This window comes from Aphanomyces astaci (genome assembly GCF_000520075.1).
Source record: "Aphanomyces astaci strain APO3 unplaced genomic scaffold supercont1.35, whole genome shotgun sequence".
Taxonomy (NCBI): Eukaryota; Oomycota; class Saprolegniomycetes; order Saprolegniales; family Verrucalvaceae; genus Aphanomyces; species Aphanomyces astaci.
The window spans coordinates 281658-294572 of record NW_009798298.1 but is presented as its reverse complement, the minus strand read 5'-3'; the positions used below and the strand labels follow the sequence as shown (position 1 = coordinate 294572).

Sequence of the window (12915 nt, the reverse complement as noted above, 5' to 3'; positions counted from 1 at the left end):
CTTCCTAGGATTTTTGAGCTTTGACGACGATAACCGAGCTGTGAAAAATGAATATTTTTGGTATCAACATTGCCAATCAAATGAGTCTAAAGTTTCAGTCATCATACCACGTCTTGCAACGTCAAAAAAATATCCACACCCACTATTGGAGACTATATACAAATCCCAATATATTTATGAGTGCAACCCTTGCGAGTTTTTTTCAAGTTCACTGTAGAGTAAAATGAACTACCTACTTTGGAGGTCCGGTGTTGCAGCTTGAGTTTGGTAGTGCGTCAATGCAGCTCGCCAATCCCCGATTTCGGCGCTGGTTCCATGCCACGAAAATTGCGAAATCCGCACAAATTTATACATCACATAAAGGTTTTGTTCCAATAAATATATGTTATTGCTGGTAGCTCAGCGGTAGAGCCTCAGGTTCGTAGTTGAAAGATCCCGAGTTCTAATCCGGCTTTTACACTATTTTTTAATATTAGCAATTTTAACCACACACCTCGACGACACTCAGGCGATCATTAGGCGAATGGATTTCTCGAAGGTTATCTTTATCGACCCACCAAGGTAGGTTGGGCTCGAAGGAACTGATGGCGGTATTGGTCCCATGTAATAGTCGTTCTGGAGGTCCGATATGCATCCAGAGCCACTACTACACGGGTCCAATACAGCGACAGCCCTTGTTAGGATATGTGATTGGTCTGCGTTGATGATATTCTTGGGGCCGTGGGCCACTAGTGAAGTAGAGGGATGACTTGAAGGCGATAGAAGTGGTTAGAATTGCCCAAGATCATGGACTCAGTGTGCGTTAATCGTCAACGCAATTGGTCCTTAGATGTGCATGTACCCCTGTGTTCGAGGTAGTACCTCCAATCCCGTCGAGGTCGTACCTCCAATCCCTGTTCCTTTGACGCTTGGCATTGGTCTGATTGTTCAACTACATAGGGCAGGATTCACCGGTGCTTGTTTCAAATGACCATATCATGCTGTTCGGCATGCGTCGTCTTTGTGTTCTGATTGCTTAAAAGCGGCCATGACAGAAGGCTGCAGTATCATTTATTCATCGATTTTCGCTTACCGTGTGATCGTTTGGCATAAGGAAAATATATATTTATCGGCCTACCAAGGTAGGTCAGGCACGGAGGGATGACTGATGCGGTTTTCCACCAGTGTAGTAGTGGTTCTGGAGATCCAATAAGTCTATCAGAACCACCACTACGAGGAATCAATTGCGATATATACGTTGCTAGGATGTGTGATTGGTCTGCGTTGGTGGTGCTCCAGGGGGCGTTGCCATTTGTGGACTATGAGGGTCACTTAATAGTGGTTGGGATTGGAGAGACATAGCTGTAGCAACACTATTCTCTTGGTCCTCCAATACCCATGAGTTCCTTTGAGTATGAATTGGCTTGCTTACTCATTAGGGTACATTTTTAACTGTATTTCCTGGTACTAGTAGTTTAAGGGGCCATATCATGCTGTTTGGCGTTGGTCATCTTGTTGCTATGGCTAAATTGCTACTATGACAAGGGTGTACCTGACTATCATCCATAGGCTTTCAGCACCGACCTGCACTTGATGTGGGATATCGTAGCGATCACGAAATGGTGGAAGGATCGTACTTGTGTGAAAAAGGTTCATGGAGGTCGACCCTTGATGGAACATTCATCAGTGATGGCGCATGTAGAGGTCAATGACGTTAGCGGTTGAACTTTGAATGATATATCATGGCTATTGCGACTACTGGCGCCAAGGATCGAACATGCAACGATCGCTGTCGATGAAGGTCGAGCCATGCGATCTACTATGGCTCAACTTCCGTCGACAGTGATCGTTCAGGTAGTGTACATGCTCGTTACATGCCCACAGTCGTAGCCGAAAAGATGGTACGTCGGTGATTTGGAGGGCCTCAAATTGGGGACAGAATACAGCACAATGAATTTGCATATGGGGAAATAATCCTACCAGTTCAATACTGGGGGGGGGCGTCGGCTCCGAGTATCGTTTGCAGCACTTCATGTGGCTACGAATGGCGGCATGGATCGAGCATGTAACGATCATTGTCGATGGAGGTCGAGCCATATATGACCCGTCATGGGTCAATTGTAGTCCATACATGATATATCATGGCGTGGACCAAGCTCTGAAGTTACTGTTGTCACGTGCTTTATTGGAGCTCGCACTAAGCTATAGATCGAACCTACGAACACTTGAGTGCAGCAATATCAAGTCGAATTAGTTAATCGTCAACTCTATTGGCCCAACGCGTACTTGTCTCAATCCTTGTGGTCGAGGTCGACCCCCCAATTCACATACTCGATACTGCCTTTGACTCTTGGTTTTGGTGTGCGAACGATTGATCCTCCTATTTCATTTAGATAACTGAATATTGCATTTAGGAGCTCCTAATCCATGCCTTTGTACTCCCTTGTACAAACTACTCTAGCCGTAAGCTACAACGTCATGTATGGTTGACATACAGTATGCTACACCGCCAGGTGTCCCTCCGTGCCTAACGCAAACTCTGGTGTTTCATTCATTAACCCTTCGGCATGTATACAATCGCCGATTTGCTCCAGTAAGTGTGACGACCCGCACGTTTGGCCCCACATCACCTTGTTTCGAAGCAGTGGTAAAAATAGAAATGGTACAAAAATGCAAACACTGTATAAAACTCCCGACTCGAACTCGGGACCTTTGGGTTAAGAACCTGACGCGCTACCACTGAACTAATGTTACATCATAAAATAATACGAAAACCATTCCTTATTTGGTTCGATAGTGAGAAGTCAGTTCCCGATAATTCATGCCGCGGACCAAGCCGTGAAGTCATGGTCAAGGTATGCTTCATTGGAGCACACGAAGCTAAAGAGCGAACCAACGAACATTTGAGTACAGCAATATCAAGTATAATGAGTTAATCGTCAACCCTAATTGCCCAACGTGTACTAGTCTTCATCCTTAAGGCCGAGGTCAGCCCTCGTAGTGTTGCGTATTACCTTATGCATTGTCCCTATGCATTGCAACATCATTCGAAGCGCGACATTTGGAAATGACTGGTGGCTAGAACCGGGCGCAGCGAAAGAAGTCGGCAGAGTTCGACGCATGTATAATCGGACATGCGTCAATCTTCATCGACATCGTTCGCTGCGCAAATAGCGCAATCACTGCACACAGTCGACGCCAAACGTCGCACTGCTTGACCCGCTGTGATGTCAAGTTACCTCTACAACATAAAATCAGAGACTGGCATGATGATTATATAGATGGAAGTTCTGAATGGTACCTCTTCCCGGTCGGAATCCAAAACGATGCTATTGGATGGGCTTGAACAGTATTCACAACCAACGTGCATTTGAACCATCTTGTGGTTAAATTGGCGACAAAGATCGCGCATGTGGAGCAGCGTCCATGGAGATCGTGCCATGGTGGATCCATCTTTGGAGGACCCCCATGGACACGGCTCAACATGCGCGATCGATATCGACCATCATTTCCACGCCACTTCGCTTCGCGCTGCTAAAGGTAGTTGGAGGGCCTCCTAAGGCGTCAAATCGGAGGCAGCATTAGATGAGTGTGCATGGGGACCAATAATCATACCAGTCCCGAATCGGTGGAAGTTGAAAATGATGAAAAGGGAGCGTGCAACATGGGAAAATTGGGATTTACCTCGTCCCACATAAAATAAACATTTTGGAGACTTTCCCTTTGTGGGGGTCTCTTGCACAACATCTATTTTGCCCCCCCCCATGCCGATTTCGGCTTCACGATTCGCTTGATATCATATATCCGGAATACTGTAGCATTTTATTCTAGATTCCTGTATACATAGAGGTTTTGTTCATTTAGTGACCGGGTTGTCGCCCAACCCGGGGAAGGATGTTGGTCAACGCCCCTTCCCACGTTTTCCACCGGATACTAAGGTGAGACGAATAAGCAAGCATTAATTAGAGAGCGTAGTCCCCGCTCAATTGACGTGTCCAATTGAGGTCCATGGGATTTACCTGTCGAATCCTATGTAATGCCTACATTCGGATAACCTTTTTAATGTAATGTATGCGACAAAATGTTTTGACTTCGAATAACCATCATAAAATAATGCTTGCGAAAGGATGTCGTGTCTTCAAATAACCTTCTCAAAGTAATGAATGCATTACATGTGGAAAGGTTTGAAAGCCTGCACCGTGAACAAGGAAACGTAATCATTCCGCCTGTTTAATAGTGGTATTAACAGTGGTACTCACCCATTTAACAGTGGTAGAAATCGTTAACGTTTTTCAGCTTAATTTGCAAAGTATTCAGCTTTCCTTAACGTTTTTCCTGTCTTGCCCTTGCCCGGCTTGTGTAAGTCGGACCAGAGTCTGGTCCGAAATCTTAGTTCAATTGTTTTCAAACTTTCGGCGTTTTCCTAAATCTTGTACTTTATTGCTTCTATTGGTGCAATAGAAAACTGGTGATCTCGTCGTTGATTTCGTTGACCATATGATTCATCGTGGTTAATTGAGTTTGGATTATCATTTTTAAGACATTCCTCCGCGAGGGCCGACACTAGAACCACATGTTGTGGAACCGCTTCGCCAATTGTAACGCGCCTGCTCGACCAGGGGCGGTGTGTAATCTTCGGTTTTTACTTCGCTCAACGCTTCATACCTCGTGCTTCGACCGATCTTCTTCGAAGTTCGGTCCTCGTCTTCGTACGCGGCCCTTGTTATCCGGATTCCCCAGGGCAGGGATGGATAAATCCTTGCGGAAATAATCCGGGGAATCCGGGGATCGAACCCACGACCTTTGAGTTAAGAAACCGATGCTCTACCACCTGAGCTATGACTGGACCAAGTACATGCGTTTTGTTCGACGAGCGTGTCGTGCACCAACACCGGTTCAAGGCGACGTCTGGCTTCGACTCATCCTTCACATGCTTCCCGTCAACAGCCGGTTTGCCTACAAGCAACTCACCGACCCTGAAGCCATTACATGCGTTTATGGATGCGGTAATGTCGAAACCGAGCATCATGCCTTCCACACGTGCAATGAAGTCTTTCCGACATGGCAATTTCACGCGGTAATGTCGAAACCGAGCATCATGCCTTCAACACGTGCAATGAAGTCTTTCCGACATGGCAATTTCACGCAAGAGCCTGGCGTTGGTTTGGGGTTCATTTTGACTGGGCCACCATCTCCAACATTGACTCGTTCAATGTCAGCCCGACTTGCGCTGCAAACAAACCTGCGCTGTTCAAGCTATGGACACTGCTCACAGCATCAGTTCTGCACACGATCTGGACACAGCACAACGCCATCAAGTACGACGACAAGACACCCTGGCCACAACGCGTCTGGGAAGAAACAACTTTCATCGGCTGGATGGCGGCAGTACGGCGTTGGCTCCGACTTCAAGATCCAACCGACGCACTTCGCATCAACGTGCTTGCGCAACTGGCAAAACTCAAGCGTCAGCGCCCGTACAACACGCTCTGGCTCAAGTATCCCAACTGCTTGATCCTCGAATTTTCAGCTCGCACTCCTTAGCGCTTCAAGCACCCTATTTATTCAAGACCCAAAACCACTGTGCTCCAATTCCAAGTAGGACGTACCTTCTCTGGCAATCGGATTCGGGATGAGCCCTCGGGCAACATTAGTATTGATAGCGATATTAGTTATTAATATACCTCCCCTTTGACAGTGAGCTATTACCCCCCCCTTATGATTCATCGTGGTTCCCAAGATATGACCTGCCAATTCCGTCGGGTCGTTTACGAAAACTTAATTCATCGAGTGTGCAATCAAAGTTTGTGTTATCGCGTACACTCGGAGTCTTACAGCTTTCTCGTACCTAAAAGGACATCCTTGCATACAAACTGACGTTGTTGACACCACCGTTGTATTTCTGCGCCTGTCTGAGCTGCTAGGTAGGCGAGCGCTGCGTCATGCTAGGATACTTCCTAAGGATGCCTGTCAACGCGCATCTCTCGGTGATACTTTCCAATGGTGTATATCTACAAGTCATTCATTGAAGGCGAGCCTGTATCTTACGTCTGGGCTCCCATACAAAGCTCATGGCGCCACGGCGATTGCCGGTACAGCCTTCACGCCCAATTTGGGGACTCGCACTTGAAGTATACCCAGCTCAAGCACACTCCAGCCCTCCAAAAGCACCACAAAGCTGCTATTGTATAATTAGAAATCTCACCACTGTACTTATTTGTGCAATAAATTCTCAATTCAGGCGTCCTGATTGGCTGTTGTAAGGTATCTCACAATTCCTTTCCCCATTAAAGGTACAGTTTTGAAGGTAGGGTATACCTGCTGTGGGCGAATTAGTCCTTGGGAGGAATATATTTTCTGGTCGGCGAGAAGAAATTCAACTTGGATGGCCCTGACGCTGCAAGCACATCTGGCATGACATTCGAGTTAATCCGAAGTCGTATTCGACCCGGCTCAGTGGCGGTGGCGGCATAATGGTTTGTGGTGGGTTTTTGCAGTCAAGGCAAGCTCGATCTGATCTTCCTCCATGGTTCCCAGAAATCCGACGACTAAGTGAAAACGTTGTCCAAGCATCTCCTGCCCTTTTTCATAAGCACAACCGCACTAACCTATCATTTATGTAAGACGGAGCAGCTATTCACCGGCCGAGAATGTCGATGGTGTTTTTGGAGGAGCAAGGCATCCACATGTTTGAGTATCTTGAGCTGCCCCCACCTGAATCCGATTGAAAACGTGTGGGGCATGATGATGCAACATGTATATGTCAATGGAAAGCAATACAGCAGTGTGTGCGAGCGTCGACTGGCGATTCAGCGTGCTTGGACCTCAATCGATGGGGACTACCTTGCCAAGCTCATTGCATCCATGCCACGTCGTTGTAGACTAGTTCTGGAGGCAAAGGGGCCCAAAACGAAGTATTAGTATGTGTTTTTTACCATACTTTATATAGTCATTTTACCCAAAATTTGGACTTTAGTGCTGAATCTATCGATCGATTATTTGTACTGAATTTTGTATGTAAAAAGGTCTCCTGCTGTGATTAGCTTCATACTAATTGAAGTCACACTAATTTGACGTTGATGATGGTTTCCTGCAATCTGATTAGCTCAATTCTTCTGCCGATTCTTCTGTACATTTGGTTGTGTCGATTCATTCTCCATGTTGCTCCAGTTTAGAATAAACAATAATAGTACGCTGTGTTTTCTTTGATAGTTGGGATCCTATTGTCCACTCCTCAATACGGTATTTGGACAATTCAAAGTGCAGCTTATCAGATCAATATATTCTAAAGTACCCGTTCAACATCCAATTAAAACGAAGAGAATGGTATAACGTAACGAGTCAATTTATGGACATGCGCCAATTTATGGACAGGGTGCACCAGCCAATCTGAATTTATTTCTGTGTGCGATATTGGGTTACAAAAGTATTTCAGTATTAGAGTAAGTTGAACTTGATTTTGATCAAAGAGAATGAATTATCCGAATAGTAGCGAAGGCGCGAGCACCATGGCGCGAAAATCTGAAGCTCATTAAACAGAAAAAGCAAGGTGAAATAGGCAATTTTGTATGCTGCGCAAGGTGAACCACCATGCGAATTCCATAAATAATTCTGAAATTGTATGATTTTAAAACAGTATAAATTGTATTTCTTTTTTTTGTATAGTTTCAATTAAATATATCTTCAAGTTTGTATTCTTGATTTTTATTTTTCATGTATCTGTCTGTTTTTGGAATTCGCAAGGCAGGTGGGTACGACCCCGACGGCGTGATCGAATACGAGCACTGGCCCTGGTCCAATATGTGACGGAGGTACCGCAGCAGCTTGGCGCGCACACGTTCCGATTCCAAGGTCGGACCAACCGCTTGGTTGATCATCGCATCGACTTGGTGGAGGGCGGGACAGCCCAGGATCGACGGGTTGAGTAGCCGCATACACCGCTCCATGCCTCATCACGCCTTGTTGTGATACATTCTACTCCTGTGATGACTTTTGATGCAAGGAGAATTTAGATAATTATGTAACGTTAGGCTGTATATGAGAGCAAGATCATGTGATGTGGTATTCAGGACTCGGTCAATTCTACCAGGTCTCAATTTACCACTTGCCTACTAACCCAATGAAATTGGTCATCCCTCATTCCACCATCCAGCCCGTGTCGGTACCGAACATCTCCCTGCCGGTGTGATCACGTGGTTGCGCAGGCGGTGGCGCAAGACGTCTTGATTGCACCCATCGCAAGTGCTGAAGTGGCGGCTTTAGCACTTGGCGATGGGTGCTACCAAGACCTCTTCCTCCACCGCGTTGGCCCACCAGAGCCACCACGACATTGCAATCCACACAAGATAGCTGTAGTGACGGTGATGATCCTGATGACGCCGTACCATTTCTGAGCCTACTTGGTGGTCAGGGCGTTGACATTGCGGCTCATTCCTGGACGACGTGGTCGAAATGGTGGAATTGTAATTGACTGAGTTAAGTTGTCGTTTAAATTCTATATCCTTTGATTTCTTATATATACTGTGGCATCTTATATTTGTTTCCGTTGGAAAACTTCGAATCAAACGAACTTTTACTATAGTCAAATTAAGTATAATGTACCCTGTCCATAAATTGGCGCATCTCGTCCAATGAACAATCAAAACTTCAAAGCCACCTAACTGCTGTAATACCTCCTTAAACTTGATGAAACAAGTTCCATTCGATCAATCAACCTAAGCTTTATGGGGATATAAAATGATCAAAAAATAGATAAAATTTGCAACATTTGCAACATATTTTCGAGCTATCTTCGACAAAAAAGGTGTCCATAAATTGCCTCGTTACGTTATTCCTCAAGTCTCTACGCTATATTGGACAAAATTAAACCCAGATAAACGGGGTGGCTGGACCTGCTGGCCAGCACTGTAGTAACATCTACTAACTGACCTCTGCTAACAAATGCAGGCGGTTGAAAAAACTGATTGAAGTTCTCGTCTGATTGGCTAGAAAATTGGTGGTTAATGTGCACAGAGCTTGATAAGCCAATAAGCCAGGTAATTTTAGCTTGCTTTTTTATATTTTCTGTTTTGCCCCATGGCAACAGAGCATACAAAACCCAAGACAAATCTGTCAAATGACCAGCGCTCGGCTCTCTACCACACCTTGCTCAAACGAAGTACCAATGGGGTGCTTTCTGGCGCTGACATGCTCGACGTATGTGCTTCATTCCATGTGAACCAGTTGACTGTATGGCGTATCTGGAAGCGGGAAAACGGCCCTGCAGCAGCTGGCCCATGTGCCGACATCTGCTCCCGAAAGCAACAGACTGGACGCAAAAAAACGTATCTTATCCAAGAGATAGAGCGCAGGATCAAAGCAGTGCCTCTTGCTAAGCGGCAGACGTTTCGGGCGTTGGCAGCAGCAACCGAGCTATCGACTTGGACGCTCTGGAATTACGACAAGTAGCGTTACCTCACGCGCCGATCAAGCTGGACACGCCCGCTTTTGTCCGACGACCACAAATGCCAATTCTTGGTGTTTTGCAACCGCTTTCTTGACCACGATGGTACTAACACAATGAATGAAATGTTTGATGTCGTTCATATCGATGAGAACTTGTTTTTCATGACCAAACTCTAACGCAAGTTCTACCTTTGGCACGACGAAGCAGCACCGCCACGGTTCTTACAGTCGAAGGACCACATCACGAAGGTGATGTTCCTTGTCGCAGTTGCACGTCCACGTGGGAGTTGGGATGGCAACGTTGACTGCTGGCCGCTTGTGGAGGCGATATTGACACGTCGCAGTAGCTGGAATCGTCCAGCCGGAACTGAAGTGGTCACTTCTCTTACGGTGACGCATATCGGGAATACCTGTTGACGAAGGTGCTTCCTGCAATCAAGAGCAAGTGGGTGTGGCCTGAAGACGAAGCTCCAACAGATGTGTACGTGCAGCAAGACAACGCGCGCCCGCATGTGTCTGTGTCCGATGCCGGGGGACATCGATTTATCGGGGGACAGTGCAATGGCTGGGCCATCAAGATAATCAACCAACCTCCCAAGTCTCCTGACCTCAACATTTTCGACCTCGGATTTTTCAACGCAATCCAGTCCCTGCAACAAACCAATGAATGCAAGACAGTTGAAGACCTCATTCGTGTAGTGCGTTGTTGGTTTGTGGAGCTTCGAGCGGCGACGTTGGCGATGACGTTTGGCACTTTGCAACGAGTGGTGAAGGCGTGTGTTGAAGCTGGTGAAAGCAATGTGTTCAAGATTCCAAGTAGCAAGGATGGTGCCGACATATCGGCACTGGATTTGATGCACGTTCGCCTGGAGCAAGTAAAACGCATGGACGATCTGTGTGGTCTACTCGAGTCATGCAGTGTAGATATTTAGTAGTACGAAGTAGTACGATTATCTATACTTGTTATTTGTATGTACCTGAATGCTGGCCTGCATTTGTTACCAAACAGAGGTAGTATAATTAACTGTAAATACAATTATCCTATTATAGTGTTTTATTCGGTAAAGTACTGTGGGGTACATACTGTTAAAAGTGCAATTGGACTCAGATTATGGACCAGAGTAGTATGCAGCTGTAGCTGAGGGATCCACTCTAGTACTCTTTCTTCCCTATGTAATACAACACCTCTATAGGAGGCCGGTTCATAGTTGAAAACTAAGGTGGCCATTAGTAAGTCGTGTACTGGACAGTAGACAGTCGCCTTGGACATGGTTGGCTAATACAGGTACTCTGAAAGCTAAATACTACTACTGCATCCATTTCTACTACTGTAACGTTACATCTACAATATCTGACAATCAGAGATTGGGCAGAACATAGCACAAGTTGTTCTACTACTAACAGTAACGAAAAATGTTGCATTTTTCCAGATATTGTGCGTTTGGATGGCACCAAAGTTCAAAATATTACTATTAATAGTATGCCACATTTTCATGAGAATTTATACAAGTACTCTGTAAGCTAAGTGCTATTGTGCTTTGCAACTTATTTGGCAGTCATATTTAGACCCCTACTCAGCATCGAATCACTTAGATTTCTGTCAACATACATGCTAAAAATGGGATAGATTAAGAATTATTATGGGTCAGCATGATAGTGCTTGCTTGCAATTGCTTCCCATCCGAGCGGGTTAATTGGTTCGTTCCGTGGTTTCACAGTCAGTTGAACGTAAAAGTGGTCGTACCATCGATACACAGAACGGGTCGACAATTCAAGCAGAAGATAGACGTCTGTAGGCTCCAGTCCATACACAAAACGCAAGATGCATCTCCATCGAATGTCCTTGCTATGCGTCAATCTAGCGGACTTACGAAACGTTATTCCTTGTTGGTACTATATTCATGCTAAACAGAATAACAAGCCATAGCCCAGAACTGCAGTTTGAAACAGCAATTTGGGAATGAAAGTGATAAATCTGGGGGCACCAATTCACTTCGACTTCGCATCTGGGCCGAATAACGACTAATCGGCTGCATTGCCAGATTTATGTCTGTTCCAACGTCGTGTAAATTGGCAGATTTGAGGTCGATTATGCCAAATAAGTTGCAAAGCACAATACTACTGTATTACATCCATTTCTACTAACATTAGATCTACAATATCAGCCTATCAGAGGTTGTCGAGAACAGTAGCACAAGTTGTGCTGCTATTAATAGTAACGAAATGTCCATTTTTCCAGATTTTGTGCGTCTGGATGCCACCAAAGTTCAAAATACTCTCCCACAATTTTCTTGAGAATCGGGTTTTTATGGCATAGAAAAAATGGATCGATTTGGTTCAACTTTTTTATGGAGGTTTGCGTACATGTTGAAGTCTTGCAATTCACAGAAATCGAATCATATTTTCAAAATATCAGCTGGCATTCAGACAACTTTGTAGATACTACTTCTCTATATTTATTCATGGGATACGAGATTTGGGAATGTTTTGCAGATTTGCCAAAATGGTTTATGGCATAGTTTAAGATGGTGGCATTCAGTACATCCCTAAAAAATAATACCACTTCGTCCCAAATCACTGACACGTTTGATGTTTGCCACATAGCGGTTTTATAACCAAACATTGGATTTGTGTGAAATTTGTACCAATCAAAAGAGAAGAAACTTGGCTATAAGGCCATATAATTATATGGTGCATTTCATCTAAAGAATACAGATCGGCCATTATCAGGAGGAGACGTTTTACTATTAAACGCCTAAGTTATTTCAGTTAAACCCCCGTAATGTTGACGTTAAATTATTTTTACTTACGTTTTTTATCTGGTAAATAGGTTAAACATCCTGAATAATCCGGATACAATGGAAACGTTCATACGGATAAGTGCTGTATACAAAGACCAAGATATACTTGATGCTCCTTTTCGGCCAAAATGTGCCTTGCTCCATATATTTCCGTACAAAAAGGCTGGTTGGTTTAAATTCTATTACTCGATCAATTTTTCACCAATCGAAATTTTGAACCGTAAGTTCTGTTGGTCTTGACCAGTTCTATCGTTATTACGGCTTATTTTCCTAAAAAATATCAATACAAAGTTGGAATAGCTGTCGAAAGACAAGGCATTTTTTTGTAGTCTTTAGTTGAAATGCACCATATTGCCATTCTTCCAAAAACTGCATGTGTATTCTTCAAATAAAATCAGCCGCTCAACCCAAAATTTTCAAATGTTCACCGGACTTTATGAGTGTATGGAGATTGTCTCAAATATATCGAAAACAAGAGGGTCTTCGGCTGTATAATTTAATTCCAGGAAGGTGTCAATGTCCCCTAAATGTACAGTACCTCCTTGTGATTGACTCAACAGTACTGGATAAGGTAATATTTTTAATAAAATTGATTATTTTCTAATTTCACAACTAATAGAATGTCCAAACGTGTCAGTGATTTGGGACAGAGTGGTACCTTGCTAGCGCCAAGCAAAATAGACTACGTTGT

At 44.5% G+C, this 12915-nt stretch overlaps 3 protein-coding genes and 2 pseudogenes across 5 annotated transcripts; 2 read left to right on the top strand and 3 right to left on the bottom strand.

The window, feature by feature from the left end:
* Window positions 1–2661: 2661 nt before the first annotated feature.
* H257_11662 lies at window positions 2662–2733 on the bottom strand (annotated as a pseudogene). Its single transcript has one exon. The product of its transcript is annotated as a tRNA-OTHER (tRNA).
* Window positions 2734–2891: 158 nt separating this feature from the next.
* Window positions 2892–3536, bottom strand: H257_11661 (hypothetical protein). Its single transcript, XM_009838659.1, has 2 exons — window positions 3281–3536; window positions 2892–3220 (listed from the first exon to the last, which is right to left on the bottom strand). Exons 1-2 carry the CDS (start codon window positions 3463–3465, stop codon window positions 3058–3060), a joined length of 348 nt encoding a protein of 115 aa, XP_009836961.1. The 5' UTR covers window positions 3466–3536; the 3' UTR covers window positions 2892–3057.
* Window positions 3537–4750: 1214 nt separating this feature from the next.
* Window positions 4751–4825, bottom strand: H257_11660 (annotated as a pseudogene). Its single transcript has one exon. The product of its transcript is annotated as a tRNA-OTHER (tRNA).
* H257_11659 (hypothetical protein) lies at window positions 4799–5523 on the top strand (the record flags this gene model as incomplete). The annotated part of the gene is made up of 2 exons (XM_009838658.1): window positions 4799–5148; window positions 5199–5523. 2 exons carry the CDS (start codon window positions 4799–4801, stop codon window positions 5521–5523), a joined length of 675 nt encoding a protein of 224 aa, XP_009836960.1.
* Window positions 5524–9054: 3531 nt separating this feature from the next.
* On the top strand, window positions 9055–10355 carry H257_11658 (hypothetical protein; the record flags this gene model as incomplete). The annotated part of the gene is made up of 2 exons (XM_009838657.1): window positions 9055–9422; window positions 9797–10355. The coding sequence occupies 2 exons, from the start codon at window positions 9055–9057 to the stop codon at window positions 10353–10355; spliced, it is 927 nt and encodes a 308-aa protein (XP_009836959.1).
* Between the last annotated feature and the right edge of the window lie 2560 nt (window positions 10356–12915).

Bases quoted from the DNA above. Each gene is read 5' to 3' on its own strand.
- H257_11661 (XM_009838659.1), bottom strand. From the start codon at position 3,465: ATGTTGAGCCGTGTCCATGGGGGTCCTCCAAAGATGGATCCACCATGG. The intron at 3,221-3,280 runs GTACCATTCAGA...TTTATGTTGTAG, and splicing joins TGGATTCCGACCGGGAAGAG to AGGTAACTTGACATCACAGC.